Source organism: Antrostomus carolinensis, unplaced genomic scaffold, assembly GCF_000700745.2.
Source record: "Antrostomus carolinensis isolate BGI_N321 unplaced genomic scaffold, ASM70074v2 scaffold253, whole genome shotgun sequence".
NCBI lineage: Eukaryota > Metazoa > Chordata > Aves > Caprimulgiformes > Caprimulgidae > Antrostomus > Antrostomus carolinensis.
Genome location: NW_010307255.1, coordinates 29,927 through 54,492, shown reverse-complemented (window position 1 = coordinate 54,492; position 24,566 = coordinate 29,927). Strand labels below are relative to the sequence as shown.

At 32.2% G+C, this 24,566-nt stretch overlaps 1 protein-coding gene across 1 annotated transcript in view; it reads left to right on the top strand.

The window, feature by feature from the left end:
* Positions 1-24,566, top strand: part of LOC104522944 (CUB and sushi domain-containing protein 3) — a gene marked incomplete at its 3' end in the record, with an annotated part of 213,163 nt that overhangs the window by 158,869 nt on the left and 29,728 nt on the right. Inside the window, exon 22 of the mRNA XM_010165366.2 lies at positions 17,769-17,885. Coding sequence (XP_010163668.2) covers positions 17,769-17,885 — 117 coding nt within the window. The remainder of the gene's footprint in view (positions 1-17,768; positions 17,886-24,566) is intronic.

The window sequence follows — 24,566 nt, the reverse complement described above, 5'->3', positions numbered from 1 at the left end:
TTACCCTTAAATCTGCATAACTATGTTTAAAGTTGTGAAGAATGAAATGACTCATGAGGAGGGGCAAGATGAAGAGTGTAGAGAGGGAAAATTTGTCCTTTAAAATAATAAAAATGATATCTATTATTAGTGAGTGTAGTATAGCATACATGTATATAAAAGTATTAAGCCATTACTAGTAATTAATTTACATGTGTAAAAGTATTATGCCATTATAAGTAATAAACTCAGGTGGTATTTATGTTCAAAAAAAATGAAATTTAAGGCTGAAAGATCTAACCTTGAAAAGTTAGTCAGTGACAGAATTAAGGGTGTCACGCAGGTGAGGATGTGTTTGGAACATCTTCAACAGTGATCTTACATACTGCTGTGATTTGGAGAGGGCATCAGTTGTTTTGATCCAGTGGTGATAAAGAGTTGCTTATGTTTGAAGTCACCATATGAAGGACCACTATTTAATCTATTTCAAAGTTTGACATTGTGTAAAGAATGAGCCAGGCAATTGCAGAAGGCACAGAGTATTCTTGCAGCTAGTGAAGCTGAATGTTACTCTAAATGAGACTCTGCATTTGTTCTGTGTTTTCTAGTTCCAAAGTAATGTTCAATTTAACCACTTAAATAGCATGCTTTACTTAAAATTGTCATATGTTGGCTACTTACAAAGCATTTCTCATTTTCTTTTTGCTCATTATTATGAGCATCTGTTCTATAGAATCACATAACCCAGGACCTGAATACTTAGAAGTAGAATTGCAATCAATTAGGATTGTGTTTTGAATATGTTAAATGCTATGTACTCTGAAAAGTTAGTTAATAGTCAGACTTGAAAAGGCAATCCAAGGACTCTTCAAGAAAATATGAAGGATTTAATTTTATTGTGACCAAAGTATCTTCTGAATACTACATTTTTGTTCACAAGCTTCTGCTGCCCATTTTTTGCAAATATATGCCCATTGCTTTATGATTCCAGGCTTTCCTCCCAATATAATCAGTGGAGAGAAACAGGTTTCTTAAAAGATCACCAAAGGAGATTAAAAGAGCTTGTTAGGAAGGTGTATTTTTCTGTTTGCTTCTGGACTGCATGAATAGGATTTACTGTGCTTGTGCGCTCTACAGGGTGTGACTTAGAGCAGCAACATAGGAAATACTAGATACAGTGAAATATCTGAATACACTGTGAGGAAGCAATACTGCTTGAGATTCAAACATACAACAAGCACTGTTTTGGAGGGAGTGTAAGGTTACTTTCTGTGTGGATGTGTAAAAAATTAGCACTTAGAAGATACCTGAGAAAGAGGAGACATATAAGTCTGAGTATACATTAACCTCACACTTCAGATACTTTTCTATATGAACACACTCATTACTCATCCTCCTTGGAAAGAAGACCATTGTACACCAAGAACTATCAAGTCAAAAAGCCAAAAAGAGAAAAGCTAACTTCCGTCTAGTGGATTTCGCAGTGATTAAATAGAGATTTGATTATCAGTATATACTGAGATAGTGGGCTCATTTTTCCTATAATAAGACACCAATTACTGTAAAATACACAAATGTTTATGGGAATAGGGAACAAAAAAATGAACTTCCTGTATGGCTGTGCAAATAGGTGGTATTTTGCCAAAACCCCCATAGTTTTTGGACAATGTGATAAAAATATCTTTTCTTAAAGCTGCTGTTCTCTTTATATTAAAGAAAGTTTGAAAATGTTACTGGAATGAACTACAAAGGTTAGTAATTCTAGAAAGTTTAGAAAACAGTTGAAAATCAATATAAACTGATACATATACCCACACCAAGCATTACTTTGAGTGTCTGACCTTTTGCATATGAATTTGGAATTCGTAATATGGTTTTACAATGTCCATTGAATAATAAATGCTGTGTGTAAGCATTCCAAACTTTCATTTAAGATGTACTAATGTAATATAATGGTAAATAAAGCATAAGAAATTAAGAATAGTAGTTAATTACAATGATCTCATTAAAATCAGCTGCCAGAGAATCCTCATTTCCAAGGTGGTTAAGGGATTAGTTAAATAGAGTGCACCATAAAACCAGGTACTTCATCTTCTGTTGAACTAAATCTGCCATCGGTTTTTAGATGTATAGTTTGATGAAGGAAATGTTTAGAAAGGAGAAATAGTTTAAGCTACGTGAACTTTCATTTCTTTTAGCTTTATTTTTTTATAGTCTTTACTATGAAATGTATCTGAAGTCACGTATGCGTATCCAAGCCATCATTTTAAATAGGTGCAACTGTTAGTTTGAAAAATAATCATGAATAAGCAAGGAAAATGTAACAGGGATCTTTAGTAATGAGAATAGCATGTAAATGATAAAATGTGTAAATTAACTGACATAAAGTTTCTAATTAATTTGTCAATAAAAGCATATGGAAAGTGCAGATCAAAATGCAGAATAAAGTATGTGATTTTTTTTATTTACAATATTAAAACCTGATGTTTACTTGCTTGCTTTGAATATGTAAATTTTGTAGTAGAAGTTTGGAAAACATTATTATTCCTTAAAAAAAGTTTATTTCATCATGTATTTTAAGGTGGAGAGAAAAACAGCTTTTAGCACTAGTTTAAGTAAATATATGCTTGTTTCAGTATTAAATATTAACATCATAGGTACATATATTTCTTTGAAGATTTTTGTGAACAGACAAAGTGTCTGCAGGGTATTCTGTTCTTAGAAAGGGGGGGGGGGAAATCCCTACCATTTATTCACACAGATAAGGAAATATTTATTTTCCAAAGACAGAAAGGCACTGAAGTAGGATAGGATTAAGTAGTATCAGTCAGTAATTGAGGTAAGTCAATTAATTAGTAACTGGAATTAAATAAACTAATCCAGTCATCTGCACTGTCTGTATCTGATAAATAGACATGCTTCTAACTTAACCTCGGGCAGCAGGCTGAAGGTCTTCACTCTTGTCTAATACGACTTCAGTAACCCACTCAACTTGAAGATTTATTAGGAGGGTTACGTTGGTGGTTACATGTGTAAGACTCGTATTTCATTCTTTGCCCAAGTTTTGTCATCTTCACATTGGTTATCACGGTGGAGACTAGGGGAGGGTTCTGTGGAATAGATAAAAAACTGCAGTTAAGACACTGCATTGTTTTAAAATGGATCTTCTTTAAAGATCTTCTATTTCTTGATGTTTCACTCAGAAGCTGCATGCAAAATAGCTTTTTTTCTGATCTTGCACTCTTTTGAAGGAACTGTATCTTCTAGAACAAAACTTTACTTCTAGATTTTAGGTATTCACTGGAAGCTTTTTATTATGTATTTCTTTTTTATAACCTGAAAGGTAGCTGAGAGCTAACAGAAGTTAATATAATGTATGGCAACTCCATCTAACACACATTTCTGTACTCCAGCTACCACAGAAGTTGTTTTGTTTTGAATTTAAAAGGCTATATTTCTTTCCCTGTTGTACTGCACTTCATTTTATATTTTTCTATTTCTTTGATATCAATTACTGACTAAGTTAGTAGTTTAAAGCTTTACTTATGTAGCATGCCAGGAAATACACTAGTTTGGTTCATGGGTGAATTGTCAATAAAAGGTATATTTAGACATAAAACTGTATTTAGAGTTACAGTTGAGAGCACATATAAGTAACCGAAGGCCAAAGAATACTACAGTGATATTTTAATTATCCTCAGTTCAAATATCAGTGATTCAGTTAACAGCTTTTTATTTCACCATTAAGATTAAATTATCAAATGAGTAGAGAAACAGCTGGCCTTAAACAGAGCAGATTTTTTCAATGAGAATAAATGTGACTATAATGTATTCAGAATGTATCCAAATTGTTGGCAACGGACTCAAATTTGACAACCTGGAAATAGGGGAAGAGAAAAAATCTGGAAGTCATTTTTGACTTTGTATGGAGAACTGTATCAAACTGAGGAATCTCACTGAAATGAATTTGAAGACAGTAGCAAAAAAGTAAATACTTACTGGTGACCTGGAAGTCTTGTAGAAATACCTTTTTTAAGTCTTGGCAATCAGAAGCAAAATCTAAAAGGATCACCAAAAGATGTGGTGAAACAACACAGTCATGGTATATAATAGAAATTAAAATACTTATTCCAGGAAAAAGGAAATCATGTCTAAAAGAGGGTAGTAGAAAGTGTGGCCAACATGGCAGAGAGAAACAACTTCAAAACATGTGAAGCTTATCTAACCACTAAAATACTTTTTAAAAAATGAGAAAATTAGGAAACTTATTAAAGTGTCAGCAGAAGTTCAAGGCCAAAAATACATTCAAGGACAATGTTATTGCAGAAAACCTAAGTAAATTATATGTTATGTTATATTATGTTATGTTATATTTGTTATATTACATTACTGAGGTAACCAGAGATGTCCTGCATTCGAACCATTCCTTTGGCTCTAAGGAACTGTGTTAAAAATGGAAGCAGTTATATAAGAGATGTTAAAGAAAATCAATAAACAGAACCTTAGGAAGTTGCTAGGATGAGACAGTCTTTTCTGTGCAGTTCTGAAAGAGCCTAGAGATGAAGTGTTTGAAGTATAAATGTTGACCTTAAGGTTAAGTTAGCCTTTCTGTCAAAGTAGTGGAAGGTGATGAACATGTCAAAAATCTTCCATGGTGAACTGGCCAATTTCCACAGTTACAAAATTGATATATAAAAGAACAGAACTAGGAGATACATGATTCAACATGTTGAAGAAAAATCAGTATAACTTTTGAAGAGAATATGGAGCTTAGTCTGAGAGCTCAACAAGCATTTGAATGAAATTAGCAACAGTTTATACCATATCACTGAATTTGTGTTGGAAATTTTGCCAACCAGTACAACTTCACACAAAACTGAGATTAGATAGTTCACAGATATCACAAAAGTATATTGTGTAATTAAATCTGGAGTCAAATGCACAAAGATTAATCCTCAATACTTTGTGAATAGGGAGTAATATTGGATCAATTCAACTTTTATTAAGTGCAGGATAAATAGTCATGGAAGAAGTAACCCTAAGTATAGACATGTGATGATAGACAATTAGCTTTTAGTAGTTAGGTAAATTACCTTGAAATCATTATGACTAGTCCTTTGCAGGTAAGTAAAGTATCTAGCAGGATTATATTTTAAGATTTTTTTTTTTTTTCCCCTTGATAGAGCATCCTAGCCCATGAGACACATTCTGATGAGTCAGTATTAATGCTAGAACAAATAAATATAACAAAGGTAGTGTTTGCTTCTTGCCTTCAGATATAGGACAGTTTATTTGTTGGAGAAATAAAATTGAAATTCTCAAATGTAATCTTTATTAAAAGGAAATTAAACAGTCTTAGATTACAAAATGTGATAAAAAATACTTTTAAGCAGCTGGATCCAAGTGCTTTAAACCTATCTTTCAGATACTGAGAAATAGATCTGTACGTTATGTCTTCTTCAGCTTAGTGATTTGACATGCAGCAAATAAGATTCTCTGGGTGGCTGATTACTAGAGAATTCCAGTGATACAAGTGAAGAACACATGAAGATCTTCCAGACAAACAAAATCCAGCAACTTTGCTTTGTTTTTGTCTTACGGCACCCCTAGGGATTGAGACCTTCCTCGATTAACATAATTCAAAGACTATTAAAAATCTTAACAAAAAATAGCTGCTATAATTCCTCTTCTTCAGAGAGCAGATAGTGGGTTTTTCTGTATCATTTCAATACTTGTTTTTAACAGAATTATTGGAGATATTTGTAATTAAATATTTAGTTGTGGACAGTTTAACTTCTTTAGACTAGTCCTGGGCATGTTCAGAAGTGAAGGCTGGTAACTAAAGATGTACTTGTACTCATAACTATTTATTCTATAGACCAGTTATTTTGACTTTAGTTCATTTTACTCTTAACAGTTTGGGGTTTTTTTTACCCTGTTTTTCTTTCTTTGTTTCAGGAGCTGAGTCCTTGTTCCTCACTTTCTGGGATTAATTAGTTATTTTTGTTTGCTTCTAATGTGAATGTCATTGTACTTATGGACTGTGTATGGGTTGGGGTTTTTTTTGTTTGTTTTGTTTTGTGTTTCTTTCTCACGTGTGCCTTTTTTAGCCTGATACTTCAACATCTTGGTTAGTAGCTGAGAGCTAGAGTTCTCCAGAGAGGGAATAATAGGATATGTTTTTCCCTCTCTCTGCTGATCATAGAGGGTCCCTACATGACAGCTGTGTATTAGAATTAAGACACATGAATCTGTGGCCTCATCTGCAATAATCTTAAAAGACATTTCTCTTTTCATTTGAGGTAGACAAGCACTTGTACATATCTGTCCCGAATACTACAGGGTGAAATGAATCATCCTCTGGGGAAATCTATTTCTTTTTAACTTTATTCCTTTACACGTATGTATCTAAATGCAGCAATTATTTGCTGCTTCTGTTTGCTGGGATTATTTGTGTTTCAGTATATTTCTTTTTCTGTCAGCTGTATTATTGAATTGTCATATTTAATTTGCTGCTGCTTTGAGAATGACCCTATGTAAACACTGAATTAACTCAGTTATTTAAGTAGTTGAATTGACATGACTTTTCTTACTGTTTGTATGTTAATGTAACATAACTGTGCTTATTAGAGTTAATATTGTTTTGAGCATTCCATGGTATTTTATTCTCTAAGAAACTTACTAGTTTCCTATTCTCTAGACTTTTTTCTCTTAAGAACAGTTTGTTATAACAAACAATACTGATATTTACTTCCTAAGTATCAACCTAATGGTAAATTTAATTGCTCACAGCTCCAGTTGAAAATTGAAAAGGAGAATCATTTAAGGAATGGAGTTTGAGAAGCAGGGACTTGTATCTTCTTAAAATTAATTTAGAAGTCTGTGTTGCAAAAATAAAGAACAATGGTGGCAAAGAAAACTGAGATTGAGCAGATTACATCAACTTTAGTTAATTTATCTGTAGCTGTCACATCTCAAATTTAAAATTAAATTAATTAACTTTTAGTGTAGTTCCCTTTCAATCTGCTGGTGTGGGTACACACGCAAAATATTGGAAACTACTTGGAAACCAAGTAATCATCAATCACTTGGAAACCTAAGGAATTGTTCTAATGTTGTCATAATGTTCTCAGATAATACAAGAAAATTATTATTCTTTGTAGCAGCTGTGATACACTGCTAGCATGAGAAAACTCATTAGGGTAAAAGGATATTCTAGAGACATGCAGATGGGCAGCATGCAACATCAAGGATTTTTGGATGGGTAATACACTCAATCTAGCCTCCCCACTCCTAAAATAGTGAGAATCGTCTTATCAAAATAAGATTCAGGGGATGATATAACTTACCAGCTTTCTAGTAATAGTTAGATTCCTGGTTCTATGCAGTTCTAAAAAAAATAATGAAATTAGCGAGTTCTAAGAAAGCTCATAGTTTTAACATTCATCCTCACGTTCTTCTGCCTAATGAAAAGGTGTTTTAATTATGTCCTTGTCCACTAAGGTTATGGAACAAAAGATATTCTCAGTGAGACTTCAACTGCATTGTCTGTCTAAGGACTTGGAAGCAGTCATCACGCTCTTCATCACATAATAGGAATGATTTTTTCTTAAACCAAATAAGTAATTAAATATAATTTAAATATAAAGAGTGCACTGGTGAATAAAGAGAAATACAGAAGCTATATGGCCTCCAAAAAAAAAGAAAAAAAAAGTTTCTGATTGGAAAGGATTATTGTTTCTTGTGAACAGATCTGTAAATCCTTACACATCTTTCATTCATACTTTCTCATGAATCAGTATCTCAATTCTACTATTGTAGCTAAAAATGTGTTAAGCTTTGTTAATCTCTGATTTATTTTTATTTCTTCACATCTGTCATGTAATGCTCTTCTCCTCTTGCTATCTAAATAGACTTGAAAGACTCTGAAACAGTCTCCCACAGAAGACTATTTCTGCCACTGTTCTTTTCTTTTATTTTTTATACATTTATTATATTGGTAAAGAAATTGTTTTAAAATGATTGTTTTCCTCCAGAAGTTCCTTAAGTATCATGCCAAAGATTTGCTGCAGACGATTGACTTGAAAAGCATTTAAAAATATTTATTTAGCTACTGTTTTTCAGCTGTGGGAGCTATAACTTTGGTATGCTCTTTCAAAGGAATGAACATGTGCTGAGGCACAGCCTGACTGCAAAGCCCTATTCCACCTCCATTTGTTATGAGCAGACACTGTTTCACTGCAAAGACTGGTATTCTAGCACAAAATATGTTAGATAACATTTTCTTTTATTAGATGACTCCATTCTCAGAGCTTGCTACTTTAACTCCATTTTATTGACAAAGAGAAAATAAAAAATTGTTTAAATGAAGGAACCACAACCTTATTCAGTGAGTGTTTCTGAAGTGAGACAGATTCCTAGAAGATAGATTTCTAGTGCATTTATGAATTGGAGCCAGAGATCTCTGGTGCAATGAGAAACTTGAAGGAATGGAGGCACCTCCCCATCCTCCAGCTTGCCTGGGAACACTAAACCAGAGAGATCTCAGTTCCCATCCCTTGTTCCAAAGGCAGACAACATTGAAACAAGTATTTGCCTATTGCACAAAGGCAATAATGATCACTCAGTGAGGCCTTCGTGAGCCGCATAAACTTCATTCAAAAGTTAAGAAGAAAAAATTATAGAATCATAAAATCAAAATGGTTGGAAAAGACCTTTAAGATTATGGAATTCAACCATAAACCTAACACTACCAATGCCATTAGGTAGTGTTATGCCACTACCTAATGCCATTAGGTAATGCTCTAAACCATTAGTGCATTAAACATCACTTAAGAGTCTAGAAGACTGTACCACACTGGAAATTAATTTATACCACTGCTACCTGTTGAATTATTTTTCTTGCAGAAAGCTAGTAGAAAAACGAAGAATTAGTAGAAAAATGAAGAATGAAGATTAATAATTGTTTACAATTTATTTTACATTTGAAGTTTGCTAGTTCTTCTGTTAAACAGGGATTTAAAAGACGCCTAATTTCAATCAAATTTCAATCAGGTTTGTTTGTTTTTGTTTTTTTTTTTTAGTTTTATCAATACATTATTAATATATTGAACATTTTTATTTAATATCTTGAGTTCTTCTGTTAAACAGGGATTTAAAAGACACCTAATTTCAGCCTAATTTCAATCAGGTTTGTTTGTTTTTGTTTTTTTTTTTTAGTTTTATCAATACATTATTAATATATTGAACATCTTTATTTAATATCTTATGTTTGACTACTAGATATTTTTACATCTACATGCCACGGGCTTGGAAAATTAATAATTCCTGGTGTGTAGCTCTACCCTGACAATCAGAAATGGAAACATTATGTAGAATAAGATTTTGAGTTATAAAAAGTGGGACTCCACTTTTCAAGTTTTCTTAATTTTCTCTCTGTACTTTGACAGTTTAAATAGGAGCACAGGATTTTGCTTTTATGCTTCTGAACTCTATTGCTCATCTAAAATAGACATGGATTAACATAGCCAGGATGGGAAGAGAAATATGTCTGATTTGCAGATAATTGCATTTGTTCAGAAAAATAAAGGAAAAAGAAATAAGGAAGCAATAATTTTGCAAGTAGACAATATTTTTACTGTTTGGATAATAACCAATAATAATAATAATTAATAATCATTAATCATTAAATTGAAAACAAACATTGTTTCTGACATTAGGCTAAACCCATTCTCTTTTGCATATTTTTCCCTGAATGTAAAAGCATATCTCATATTCAACTGTATAAAATCTGCTTCTCATACCTTCAGAAAGACATTTAATTTTGTTTTAAAGATTTCAAGAAATGGAAACTTGTCCTAGTTTTTGCTAGGATAGGGTTAATTTTCTTCTTAGTAGCTAGAAAGCACTGTGTTTTGGTTTCAGTGAAGATTATTATGAGAAGAAATGTTGATAACTACAAGGACACGGTGCTTGGGCACCATCACAAAAATAAAGATATGAAGTTATTTGGATTTGGTTTAGGCTTTGTTGGTTTTAGAGGTAAAAGTTGATAAACTGTCACATAAATTAAGTAGAAATAATTTGATTATGTTATTAATTTCATTTCATATATTTATATATACTTTCTAAAATAACAAAAAAAGCACAAACTGAAAGTTAGATTTAGATTCTGCTAAATTTATTTTGCTTCTTTTTATTGGAAAGAAAGAGGTACTATCCACCTGAAATGTCCTCCTTAAATTATGTCTAATTATTTTTCTCTACTAAACTACATAGATTTTGAGTTCCTTGGTTCTCTCATGATCAGGTGTATATTCTTGATTATACATCTTTCCTAAACTTCCAAATTTTTTATAATTCAATTTTGTGATAGTTTTTTAATTTTAGAAAAATTGCCTTTTGGGGGCTCTCCTATTTTGTACTTCTTTATGCGTAACCTTTTTTTCTTTAGGAGTTTTACCTTTCAACATGAAATACTATCCTTCCTCTTCTAGAAAAAAAATAAAACAGCACATCACATTATAACAGTTCAACTTGTGGTTTTAGCATTGCCAGCACCAAGAAAAAGGAATGTACCCTTTTCTAATGCTACAGTAAATTAATAAGGATAGATATATAATCAATTATTAAGAGATGAAGTACTGTCTCTTGTCTGCTTGGATATGATTAACCCATTATGACAGATATTTATGTCTTCTTCTTCTGGAAATCACAAAAAAATTCAATAACTTCCCAAAAGTAGTTATGAGAATATCTAAAATTAATTCATTTTACTAAAATTGTTGGCAGTTATTTCTAGTCCTATCATTTATGGGTGAAGAGAAAAATTAATTTTTCTAATCTTTATCTCAATCTACCACGTCTTCAAAAAGGGACCTGTCTGGCCATGGTCTCATTCCTCTTTTTTGGAGAGACCAAAATGAAACCAATTATTTCAAAATTTTATGCTAGATCATAATAGAACATTTTTTTGTTTCGTTTTGTTTGGTTGGTTGGGTGGGTGTTTCTGCCTAAGTATACCTACTGAATTACATTTATCGCTCTTGAATGGAGCAGAAATGTTAACCTCTATGTCTAATACATGAAGCCTAGTTTAGCGATGTCTGTCTACAGCAATGTTGTATTGAAACTCACAATCTATATTTGATCCATCAGGTTTTTCTCAAAATCTAAGCTAGTTGCTTTTGATTTTGCATTTCTAAATTTGCTAATTTTTTTTTAATTGCTACTTAGAATTTCTCTGGGTTATTTTTGTTTGTTTGTTTGCTTTTTAAATAATGTCATAATTTCACCAGCTTCTGTTAATGATTCAGGCTCTGCTTCAATAAATTTCTGAATTCCTGAGGGAAATTTGCCAGCTTCTGCTGGCCTTTGTTTTAGCAAACTACTTTCAAATACTATCAACATATATTGGCCTGAGCTTCTTTCTCAATTTTTAAATCAATTTTGATTGCCATAATTAAAATGTGTTGTGAAGACTGAAGAGACAACAGTATGGAAGGCTTCCACATTCTTTATTATTTTCCTTGATACTGCTTTCCAGGTATATGATGGTGCACTCTTTCTCCTTCTGTATTTGTTGGTGTCTTTTTATTTCTAATGTATTTCTGCATCTCCAAACAGCAACTAATATATATACTTCTGTATCAGATTGTCTTTTCCATATTCATCGTATTGTCAAAATTATTTTAGGTGCTTCATCCCATTCACATTTGCAGACTGATATCCACAATAAAAGTACCTGGAATTTGAAAGTTTGGAACAAATTTGTCTACCATTTTTATCTGTTAATATTTCCTTTGTATTATTTTTTTATTATTATTTTATTTCCTGATGGCGCTATATCAGTCAGTATATTTGTTTTCTTCTTACTTGTATATTAGTCTTAATCACTACAAGAAGTCATTACAACTGAAAATCTCATCATTTGGATTAAAAAGGATGAATAGAATGACATTGTATTATATCAGACTAAGAGAAACAGCAATCAGTGATTTAATGTATTAAATTCTAAAAAACATACATCATATCACCAAATAATTATTTTTCTTAACCTCCCCATTTAGATCAACTTAATAGGATGCATACTAGTCTGGATTTTGAAACAGTAGCCTGTTAGATAAGAAGCCAGTATCCCATTAGCAGTTCTTCAAGGCGTATTTTCATCCTTTTGCAGAGTTTATGCACTGTTATTCTTCATTTTTTATTGTATTGGTAGCTGTGTAATCAAATTTATCTGCATGTCATAAAGCCATGTTGTGCCTTTCATTTTTAAGCAGTATTCCCCAATGATTCCACTGAAGAATGCTGCTTAAAATGGATGGTGCAATATGGCACTTAAATCTGTAGTTACAATTAAATTCTATTAGATCTTAGCTGTAGGAGCTAGAAAGCAGGTAATCTGAAAGCAATAGTAGGAATGAAAAGCTTCAAGCTGCAGAAAAAAATATTCGGTAGCAAAAATACTAATTTCTTTCAAAGATTAAGAGATTTGAGATTGATTATCATACTTACGTAGCCCTTTCTTCACAGTTCTTTTACTGAAGTTTTTTCCTTGTGGGTTCTTTGTTTTGGTTAGATGGCAAAGGCATGATGGAAAACATACGAGCAATAAGCACATGGCAGGGGCTTTTAACCTTACAATGTTTCACTGGAGCTATAGAAAAATTTACTTTATAGCAGTAGTTAGGTGTAGATTACAGGGATCTGTGGTTCTGCTGTGTGATTTTGCTTTTCTGCGGTGATCAAATAGAGTTTACTGAAATGTGAGAAAAGGTGTCACTGCTGATGGTAATGCATTTGATATTGTATTCTTAATTACCAAGGCATTGCCATAAGAGGTAGAATGTAGTTCTTTGTCAGAGGTGCATGAATACTAACAATCAAGATGGGTAATCTTTCCGATAAAAAACCTTACCAATTTAAGATACAAAGTGGGTGATACTTCATTGTTGTTATGATAGGGCTTTTTCAAGGTCTGCAGGGAGTGCTATTTTACAAGACAAGATACCACTACAGTACATCACTACAGATACCACTACATTCAACACACAAAGAAAAGGAAATTTTTGCCATTAATGCTTAGTAATGTTTCAAGGAAACAGTAAGCAATGCATCAACGCACTGATTCTTATCACATTCTTACCACAATCAAGTACCTTTCTCTCCTATTAGTCTTCCATTGCTGATCCAGAAAAGCAGGACAAGGAGAGCATACTGAGTAGTGATTTATATGTCACAGAAATAAAAACAGAAAGTGATATAGTACTTCAGAGTGTAAGCAAACATTATTAAAAAATCCTGGAATACTATTGGAGAATTGCATTAGACAATACCATTTGCCTTTTGAACTTTTCTTTGGTTGGTTGTTCTGTTGGTTTGTTTCATTCTGCAGGATGTTTTTCATTCCTAGGGAAATTGTGCTCAGCATTTGTTCCTTTTTTTTTTGTGTGTGTGTGTGTGTTAAATGATACAGTATACATTTGCAGATGTAATAGGTCTGTTAAAAGTTTTACTGTAGATAAAAAAACCCTTTCAATGCACATCACAATAATTAGACATGTTGATTTTCACAGCCTTTCATTTTTTAACTTTGTAGTTTTTAGGAAATTAAATAAATCAATGCACAGTGAAACTAACGCAAAGACAATGAGACCTACATAACTGAAATAAGCATAAGTGAAAGTCAATGGGTAGCATTGTGGTAGTAGAATATTATATCCAACCAAACAACTCAATGCTAGATATTTTCCAGAGGCAAAGTATGTTTTATTTTTGTACCAAATTAAAGTTTTTAATTCACTGTATCTGCGGTTTAATGTCCCTGGATCTGTCTTTGATTTCTGAATAGGAATGTTTAGTGATAGTCTCTTCCCGAAACTTCTGACATTTTAAAGAAAACATTTCCCAAAAGATAAGGAAGGAAATATAGTCACTGAATTTTATGGGTTTCCTAAAATATCAAATAAACCTCTTCCTCCTTTCTGGTACATCGTAAAGGTCTTGGAGGACAATCTTACTGCCTGTGATAGCATAATTTAGCTGGCAGCCAAACAAGACACAGCCACTTGCAGCATCCCGCCCCGCCCCCCTCCCCGCCATCCAGGGAATTGGGGAGAAAATGAAGAACTAAATGATTTACCACCTAATAATTTATGATGTTAAACATTTTCTCAGATTTCAAAGGTCAACAGTGTGCTTACATCTTGATTCAACTTTCCTTTATACTGCTTGTTTTTGAGACCCAGGAATGTGAATTCTTGTGAGTATAGAGTCATTATAGTAGGAGTTGGAAAACAATAGGAGAGACCATAAGAGGAAAGGTAAACTCAGAAAGGGCAGAGTGAAAAAGTGCAGAATGAGAACATCAAGTGAAAGAAATTACTATGAAATATTCAATGCAAGTATTTTGTTGTTGCTGCAATTTAATCTTTACATATGTCAGAGTGACAAATAGTTAATCTCAAAGTCCAGTCTGTATCGAGGACGTTGTAACATAGGCTGCAAGCACCTCTGTTGAGAGGCTTTTCACCCAAAGGGGCCCTGCTGGAAGTCCTGCTTCCAGCCTTGTACTGTGTCTCTTGTCCTCTTATGTGACTGGATATGTGCACACTATATAATCAGTGCAGATATATGTGGCTTTCATGGGATTCAATGTGCAGGAAAAATTTTTAGATGTTTCACACAATGTGTCATATAAATATTTTTATTAATATAAATTATAAAAATAAAATGACATTATCTTTGCCTTTTAGAGACATTGAAGTTGTTTTAATCAGACTTTACTATTCATAAAAACTCTCAGATTTTTGAGGGTGCTAAGTTATGTTTTGTATTTTTTTTTTTTACTTTGAAAAAAATTGCTGGGTTTAATAGCTTTTAGAAATTTATGTGCATTTGTCAGTGAAATTATTTTGTGTGATTATTTTTATACCAGCCATGATAATAATACCTTTCAAATATTGTGAAATATTTTGACTAGACATATACACAGTTGAATAATAATTCTACCTCAGAGAGTCAAGACCACATTGAAGGTGTACTAGCTTTCTTAAATTCTTGTGTATGACTCTAAAATAACTGCTTTCTCTGTTTTCCTAGCTTTAATGTCCTAGTAACATCACTTCAATATTACAGTATGTTATTGATATTTTACAGTGTTACAGCATCAACACAACAACAGTGTTACATATTTAGTAAAGATATAACTCAAAAGTCACTATTGATTTTAGATAATCCACAAGTATTAATATCAATAATTTGCAGTGTAAGTCATTGCACTAAGTGAATAAAAACTTGTAAAATTTGCAGTAACTTTCATTTTTATTTGTTTGAAAAAATATGCATGTTACATTAATTTATGGAAATATCTATATTTGAAAGAAACTGTTGGGAATTTTATTTATTTTATTCTATTTTAAACATACTACTAGTTTTGTAAAATTACAAATGCCTTGCTTAACTTTAACTTGTAGAAATAAAAATTAATAGGGGTATAAAAAATCTGGACTTTGTAAGTAATAGTCCACTATATGCTACGTTCTTAATATTTAGCTATTGACTTAAAGTATTGCTATTGTGTGTTATTACTTCAAATTTTATTAAAAATTAAGAGTGAAATTCTGTACCTTTGGGTGTTAATGGCATTGGCTTCAATGGAATAATAATTTTACCCTGAATTTGCACATATTGTGTGTCTGCTGTATAGAGGAGTACAGTAATGATATGAGTGCTGGAGCGGGAGAGTATTATTGCTATTTGTTGCAGTAGTTCATTTGTTCAACTCAAACAGTAAAGAAGGAAATAAGGTTAGGGAGAAGCTTTTTGGCAATCTTATTCTCTAGTTTTAGTGCTTTTGTTGCTTATATTTTTCCATACTCTCTTCTGTTTAATCCAATAGAAAATCTTGAGTACTTACAAGCTGGTAAGCAGATTTGTTTTCATCAATAATATTTACCACATTCAACTAGTGAAGGGTTTCTAGTTTATGTTTTCAAATAACTGAAATCAAATAAGTCCCCGGATGGAAGCCTCAGCCAAGACTCTATTGCTTCTTGGCAAAAAGTACCAATAATAATTCTATTATCTAAATATGTTTTCACAAGAAAGCATGAACTTCTGATATTTCATGTGATGGTGGGTTGACAGAAGATACTGAGAGTATTCTTTCAGCCATAGAGAACGCATATTCTGTGTACCTATGGCACTCTTAGTGTTTACTCCTTATCTCAGAGTGGTGCCTACCAGTAAAGCTGTACTGAGCATCTCCGAGACTATGTCCTGTTCTGAGTCCTGACTGATTTTCTGATCTCTAATATGAGTGCCACATCTACCACATGCACACACACATGCACAAGCGAAAGTCAAAATCCTTCTGTTGACCTATTTAAAATACCGTAACTTTAATGCTAGCCCATTAAATAATTTACAAATTGCTTATGCAGACTGGAGCAATAGGTAGTCTGCTCCCATTTCAGTTACAGTCTTTCAAACTCTGCAGCTACATCATACTGAAAGGAACCAATGCTAATGCAAATTACAGAAATCCGTGTCAAAGCGACAGGGCCTTAAGTTGCTAGCATTGTATGATGTGTTCTTTTCATGATATGCTCTACTATACATTTTTTGTGAATTAACTAAAAGTAGTCTTGAAACATATGATTTGTAGCTACACTAATAAATAACTTGTATTTAGTATGATCAGTAATGAGATAAAATCTTATTAAATAATCATAAGAAAACCATCTTCTTGTTTAATATAAGTCCGAAGATATTCAACAAAAACTGGATTTTTTTGTGCTTAACAAAGCAACAAGTAGTATTCATTTTAGGAAGTCACTTATGTCTTAACAGAAGAAACAGATTTGTTAAATAGATACATTAACATTAAACTCATTTAAAAAATGTTTTATAGTCCAAAGTTATTAGAAGAAATTCTAAATTGATGCCATAATCTTGACAATAGATTAAACTATTAAATTACAAAGTGTGTATGAGAATCAGATAAATCACTAGGAAATCACTAACTTTTAGGACCGTTTAATACTAATGCATCTGAACATTTGGTGAAGAAAAATAAGAAAAAGAAAGAAAAGCACTGTTTCTTGCTTGACAATTTTGAATAATGCCAAATGCTAAATTCCGTTGTTAACTTCAGAAAAATACATTGTTGTAGTACATGGCATTGTTATTTATCTACCATTTTATCAAGTGTTATAGCTGTTAATAATAGAATAAACATGATGTTTGTGTGATAAGGAAAAGTGTTTGCTCATAACTTTATATATATAATGTTGTAAATAATCAAGATTTAATTAAGTGCTATATCATGTTCAGTCAAGTAATCCTGACTTTCTTATTTCAGTATATCTACACATTATTTTGAATTATGAGTCTATTGGCATGACTAAGAATTTACTGGTGTGCATAAGAGCTGCATAATCTATGCTTTTATCAGAGTATAAAGAATCATACAAATAAATAATAGTTTTGAATGCTGTGAATAATAGCATACTGCATATAACGCACATAATTATTTTATTTAGGTGGTTGATAAATGGTAAAGAAAAACAATAACTGATCTGGAAAACTACAGAGTGCCATCAATTCTCTTTTGATATATGAGAAAGTTGCACATACTCAGTGCTTCACAGCATATGCAAATTTAATCCAATGTACAAGTGTAGTAAAATTTACTGTAATAGCTTATACAAACATATAACAAATAACTTTAAACTGATTTCTTTCTAATATTACATTATTCAAAACCGATTATCTTTACTTTCTAGCACCCTGTGGAAGCCGGTCAACAGGCTCTGAAGGCACTGTATTATCACCAAACTATCCTAAGAATTATAGTGTTGGTCACAACTGTGTTTACTCTATCACAGTTCCTAAGGAATTTGGTAAGTAGATCTGGTCTCAGTCATATCTTTTTGTTGCTTGGATACTTTCAATAATTCCGGATGATTTGCATGATTGCTTTTATATTAAACATAATGTGAAAAAGCTATTTTAAACTAATATTTCTGTTTATACTTTCTATCAGTTTTATAGTCTATTATTTTCTCTAAATACTTATATTTCCTACTATCTTTTGAAATTACTGTTGTTCATTTATTTTTGTCTCACTCTGACAACTTGCATGTAACTTAGAATATTGGTGTGATGCTAGACAAATATATTAGTGATACCAGTTAACATTTCTTTTCACCCAAGATTATGTGCCAAGGCTCTAGAAATTGTAGCATAGCTTCAGTAAGGCCACCTAAGCAGAGGAAGCAATGTTTGTCTTAAATGTATGGTAATATTGCTCTAGTAGTCCTTCACTTCTATGCATAATAAGGCAATGCCATAGTTTTTCCTGAGGAATTAAATTAGAGCAGCATGCATCTGTCTCGTTTTTTTGTAGATTCTCAGATCCTCCATTAAAACTTCACTCCCGTCTTAACATTTTTTTTCTGATGACTAGATGAATCTTTTAAAGATATCCTCTGTCCCACACAAAGACAGGACTTTACAGCACTGTTTTATCTCTCTTAATTTATTAATTATTAGATCTTACTGTATTAATAAACAATGCCTATGATAACAGCTGATGGTTTGTTGTTCACTTGCACTCTGTGGTAAGCAGTATGCCACATACTAAATACAATTTATTCTTTAAATGTCGGTGCTTCAGATTTATGCTTGGATAAGTAGGACTTTATCTGACCTGCTCACATTTCAGTTTGTCAAATAACAGTTGCCTGGGAATGGGGATAAGTATTTATTAATCTTCCTTCTTGATTCTGCAAATATTTTATCCAAATTGAAGACAATGCTTCAACTTCTGTGGATCTATCTGTCATACTCAGAATGAGTGAAATCCCTTAATATCCAATTATTTTTTTCTTATTTATAGCAGAGAGGCGTATAGGCTACTACAAATTAAACACATTTTTAAAAGTATTGTCTCCTAAGCCATTGGAATCTCTCCTTATTACTCTAGAACAGTTGTAAAATATTAAACACTTGTGCAATTCTTGATTTTTTTTCTAGCTATTGCAAGCATATGCTTTTGATTTAGCTAATTTATTTTAAATAAAATAGAAAGATTATATCCTTCCATTTCCATCATGGCAATTTGATACTTCTCAGTTTATGATAGAGATGTCAATATGTAAAGAGTTAAAATTAGTACAATAAAATATTTAAAATGTTAATTCTCTGAAGTTCATATCTTTGGCATTCTGGATGGAAATGTAATTTTGTGATTTCTGGAAATAAAGACAGAATTCCCAAAACAAGGCATGGAAATGGGGAAAATTCCCACTGTTCTGCATAGTTACTTGGAATAATTTAACAAATACTCTACACTAAGCATGTTAAGAAAAGTATTACGGAGTTATGTTTGACCCTCTCACAGTGCTTATTAAAAAAAAAAAAAAAAAAAAAAAAGAAAGATGGTACAAAGAAGAAAAATGATGGTTTAGATATGATTAATATGATTAATCCTGCCATACAAGGATTCTATGATATATTTGGGACATGATTATGACAGAGTATCTCTCATTTCTCCCAAGCTCTTTGACTGTCCTGCTTTAGGATAGACCTTTACTCTTTTTATTTTTGTGTTTAAACAGCATATTTTGACAATGACACCAGGTACCTGTAGAATATATCATGGACGTATTTAATCCACTTCTGTGAATACAGAAAACATTAATATTTTTATGTTGAAAGAGAAAGGTGAAAAGCGTACCTGACAGTTAGCCATTTAAGACTGAGGATGATATGACACACTGAATAGGCCAAACCAAGTATTTCCGTTTTAGCTATGTTTTTTCAATGACAATCATACAGTAACAGGACCAGAATTCCTTGTGCCCAAAAACTCAAATTGTAAAATACGAATCTTTGTTTGAATTATGCAGTGATCTATTTTTTCTGTAAGATATTAATAAGAGTTTTTTTCTGACCCATACTCTCTCTCTAATCTATCATTACTAAAATTATTCCAGTAACAACCATTAAGAAAGCCAAAGTAACTTTTAACCTAAGATTTCTACACTAAAGACAGTTATTTGTCTCAGTCTGAAGTTTTAAAGATTTGTGTAATGAACGTGTTTTATCTAATAGCTTTCATCTCTATCTCAGGACAGTATATTCAGGTACAACTGCAGAGAAGGGTATTCATAAATTTTTAATGCTGAGCTCTTTAAGATCAGTTTTAGGAAATTATTATCTGCAAATCTATTGTTTTGGGTCCTGATAGAAGACATTGCATTAAGAAAAGAGTCTTTGCTTGCAGTGCTTGATGTGGATTGTGTGGGGATCACTCACTGAGAAGATGGTCCCCAAAAAATGCTGGCCTTTGTGGATAAAGACACCAGATTTTGTCTTTAATTCACTTGTTAATGTGCATCATGAGATGCAGATATTTCAGAGATTATTCACAACAATGAAGATTCAAAACAAGCTTTTTGGAGAATGAAGGGGTACTCCAGCAGATCTGCTGACATAAGATAGCTTAAAGTAATTTTCCTAAAGAAAACACAAAACTCTTCTTCCATAATCTTCCCTATGGCTGAAACATTCAATGTGAAATATAGCGTTCAAATATTTGCTAAATGGAACCTCTTTAGGAACTATTTTGGCATCCAATTCAGTATATGAGATCTTATAATAGAACACAGTTTAAAAAAAAAAAAAAAGAAAAAAGCTAAAGCCAGGTTGATATGGACAAAAACCACAAACAAACAATGGAAGAGAATGAACTCATTGGCCTGGATTAGTTTTTGATGAAGTGAAAAGAAAAGCTATTTCATGTGCAGCTTTTCAGGTTCTCAAGCCCAGAATTCTATGGAAAAGTCATTGCAGTGTGAGCTTTTTTAAAATCTTTCATTATTCTGTCATGCAGAATCACAATTGCAATATTTCATACCATGACAGGTTTAAGCTAGGAGATAAATGATTCACAAAAGCACACAGTATGCCACAGGCAAAATCTTTTGTAAACATGGAAGACTTATCCTCTTTGACACTCTCCCACTGATATTTTTAAATGGTGTAATGATCATTAATTGTTCAACACTGAAATCTGGCACTGATTACAATTAAAATGAAGATGTTTAAGATTTTATTTTGTTTTCCTGATGCACATGTATTAAATTTTATATTCTGCTTTACATAATGGTGTCATCAATACTTCTATTTAAATTAATATTTGTAAACAGTAAAATAATTTTGTATCAACTTATCTCAACAAATGTCTTTCCTTTCTTTAGAGCAAAAAGATAGATTGAACCTACACAGTAAGGCATGTAAGTGTAGTTTCTGAGCTGTGCTGTCAGAAAGTTAAGTATCAATTCTCAGTGGCCATTGGAAAATAGGAAATTTAAATCAGAGCTATTTTTTCCTACAAAGCAGCTACAAATTATTTATATAATTTGGGACAAGTCTAGTTTCCATGGAAACTGTACATTTGCTTTACATTTACAGCAAGATAAAAATATTAAATAAAATTACAAACACTTTATTGAAAAGCATGACATTTTGGGACAAGATTTCTTAGAATTTTGGCAATGAAGGTAGACCCAGCTTGCTTAATATAAAGACAGAAGTTAAAATCCACTATTCTCTTCAATTCCTGACTAACTGGCTTATATTCACAGACACTTTTCTACCATACAGTTATACCATTTTCACCTTTTCCTTCTGTCTTTTCTTGAACTTCTGTGTTATGAGTTAGCTCTGGATTATTGTAAATAAGCAACAAAGAGAAGAAACAAACAGAGCCAAACAGCAGGGGTTTGGTTGTGGTATTATTATTATTATTATTATTATTATTATTATTATTATTATTATTATTATTATTTAGATTATTGAAATAATATTTTCTGTAAATACTGGAAGGTACATGTAGAACTTGTATGCTCCCAGCAAAGACACACATTGAGCAAACAATGTTGTCAACATGTGTTTTCTGTTAGACAGCTCACTTCATCTAGAGTTGTTAGCTTAAAAGCCATGTCCCAGTAGAGTTATTTCAGTACTGTTTGATTTTATTTCAAACTCAGTTTGCATTTGGAAAGAAAAAAACATAATCCAGGACAGATCATAAGTAGCAGAATGTCCCAAGTCAAGAGGGAATAAGGACCAAATGGTATTTATGGTAATACTTAGCTGCATTAAAGTAAAACATCTCCTTTTAATAACCTGAATCCGTCATCACTGCTGTGTACATCTTACATCCATTTAAGAAATGGCAGACATATATGGACTGATGTTTTTAAAATGTGGAGGATTTAACTCTCCACCTTAAATTAAAATGGATGGAAATGTCTGGTTGAATATCTAGCTTTAATATTTTTAACCATGAACTAAGCAATTTTTGAACTAAGCAGTACTTTCCTGAATAGGAGGTAGAGGTGATAGAGGTTGATCTAAAAGACTGAAATAGACAGGAATCTTATTCTGTTTCCTACCCTCTTTTCATACAAGTAACCACTTCAAAATCAGTGGGACTGCATTGTCCAAACAGTGATTACTTGTCAGCAAAATGGAGTGAAACCACAAAGACTGCTCCGAATGCTTGCATGCCCAACTGCATAAAGGCTCCAGACACTAATTTCAGGTGAAAGAGACAATGATCCAGCCTGTACTATGTATTTTGTAAAAAGTCAGCCCACCTTTCCTTCCCAAAAAGAGAATGATATCAAAACCACAACTTCCAAGAAACTGAACATTATTTATTTGTACATTTTGAAAAATATTTATTTTTTCCAAGTAATCATAAAATTGTATTTTTTAAGACAAAAATCTACTTTTTGCATGTGTGTTTACAAGAATTTGGCATAAAGACAGAAAAAATGACTGTATCAACTTCATATGAAAACTACAATTTTTTTTTTTTTTTTAATGAATCACTTAATCCAGAAATTTAATGAAATTCAGTTTAGTTAAGCATGACAGCTAGTTAGATTAGGAATATGGTACTTCAGTTTTCTGATTTATTTCTCAGCTTTCTGACGTATAGAGTGAATATCATACAATACTGAGGATGTACATACAAATATTATTAACAATAGGAAGAAGTATTTACTGTATGAGGAAAACCAATAGATAAGAAGTTCACACCCCTTTTCCTTTTTTCTTGACATTCAGCTCTATTGCCCTGTTGTCGTTTCTGGTTTTAACACTATTCTCTTAATGAACGATTTTCAAAGGATCTTGTAGTAGCATCTGAAAACATTAGAATAATGTTTAGTAAATTCTTAAAACTGAACTTTGAGAGCTCAGCATTAAAAGTGCATAGAAATACTTTTCTGCAGTTTTCTCTAGTTAAGTAACTAAGCTTCATTCAAAAGTACATAAACAGCATTATCTATGATATAATTTAGAAACTCTGGCCAGAACTGAAATGTCATTGTGCAAAGGGTATCAGGCAGACACAGAAGACTCTCTTTCTCTTTCATCATACTTCTCTCATTTAACCCAGAGATGATAAGCCTAGTTAAGGTAATATGTGATCAGACATAGGACTGGCAAAGTTGGTTGGTTGTTTTTTGATTATGTATTATCAGTATGGAAAGGAAATATTTGCAACATTGGTGTAAATTATGCTTTCTGTTAATTTAGCTCATTGTCAGAATATTTGAAAATTTGAAAAAAAATACTTGAAAATTTGAAAATTCTCTGAGTGGACTTAACTGTGGCGGGTACAGTTAAGTCTTGTCATTTGACTCTTTTGTCAAGTTAATTTTGAGAGTTAATGAAGAACACTAAGGGAGATAAGAATGGAGTCAGGTTGCCTAGAGCCAGAAGAAATATGTACGTTGTGTACATTGTGCTAGAAACAAATAATACATCCTCCCATCACAATGGAAATAGAATATGCTCAGTGTGCATTCAATGTGCATTGAATGAGTAAGTATGAATATATTTATATATTTTCCACTATTATTTTGATTAAATATAAAAAAATAAACTATTTATTTCAAATGTACAATACATTTTTAAGGCATGGTTCATTTCTTCCTTAAAGTAAGAAGATTATGTAGCTATATGATAATTACAATAAAAATGGGTAGAATCTGGCTTATTGTATTGTGTGCATTTTAGCAAGAAAAGAATGTACAGGTGGTGAGCAAGAAACATAAGAAAACTTATAAGTCCATCTTCTGCACAGTAAATGGACATAAAAAGCTCAATAGAAAAAAAAAAAATCTTCATCCATAAGTGTAAGATCTGGACCTTTGGAGGCACATGCAGTTACATGATTTGTGTTTTAATCTGTATGATCCAAGTAGAGATGCTCTAAATCTGTGAATGTATTGTCTTGAAAAGCTCCCCTTGAATATTTCTGACTTATGTGCATGTATGTTTTAGGCTTGCATGCAAAGCAAATAGGTGAGTATATATCTAATTTAACCCTTTGGTGAGATAAGTTTCCTCTTGGTTTAGTTAGGTGCCTAACTGTGGAAGTTAGATGTCTAGTCTAAGCCACTCAGTTACTTGTTCTAATCAACAAAGACAGATATGTACTCCCATGACATGATTCACCCTATCTAAATAATCTATCTCTAATTTTGGAGGGAGATAAA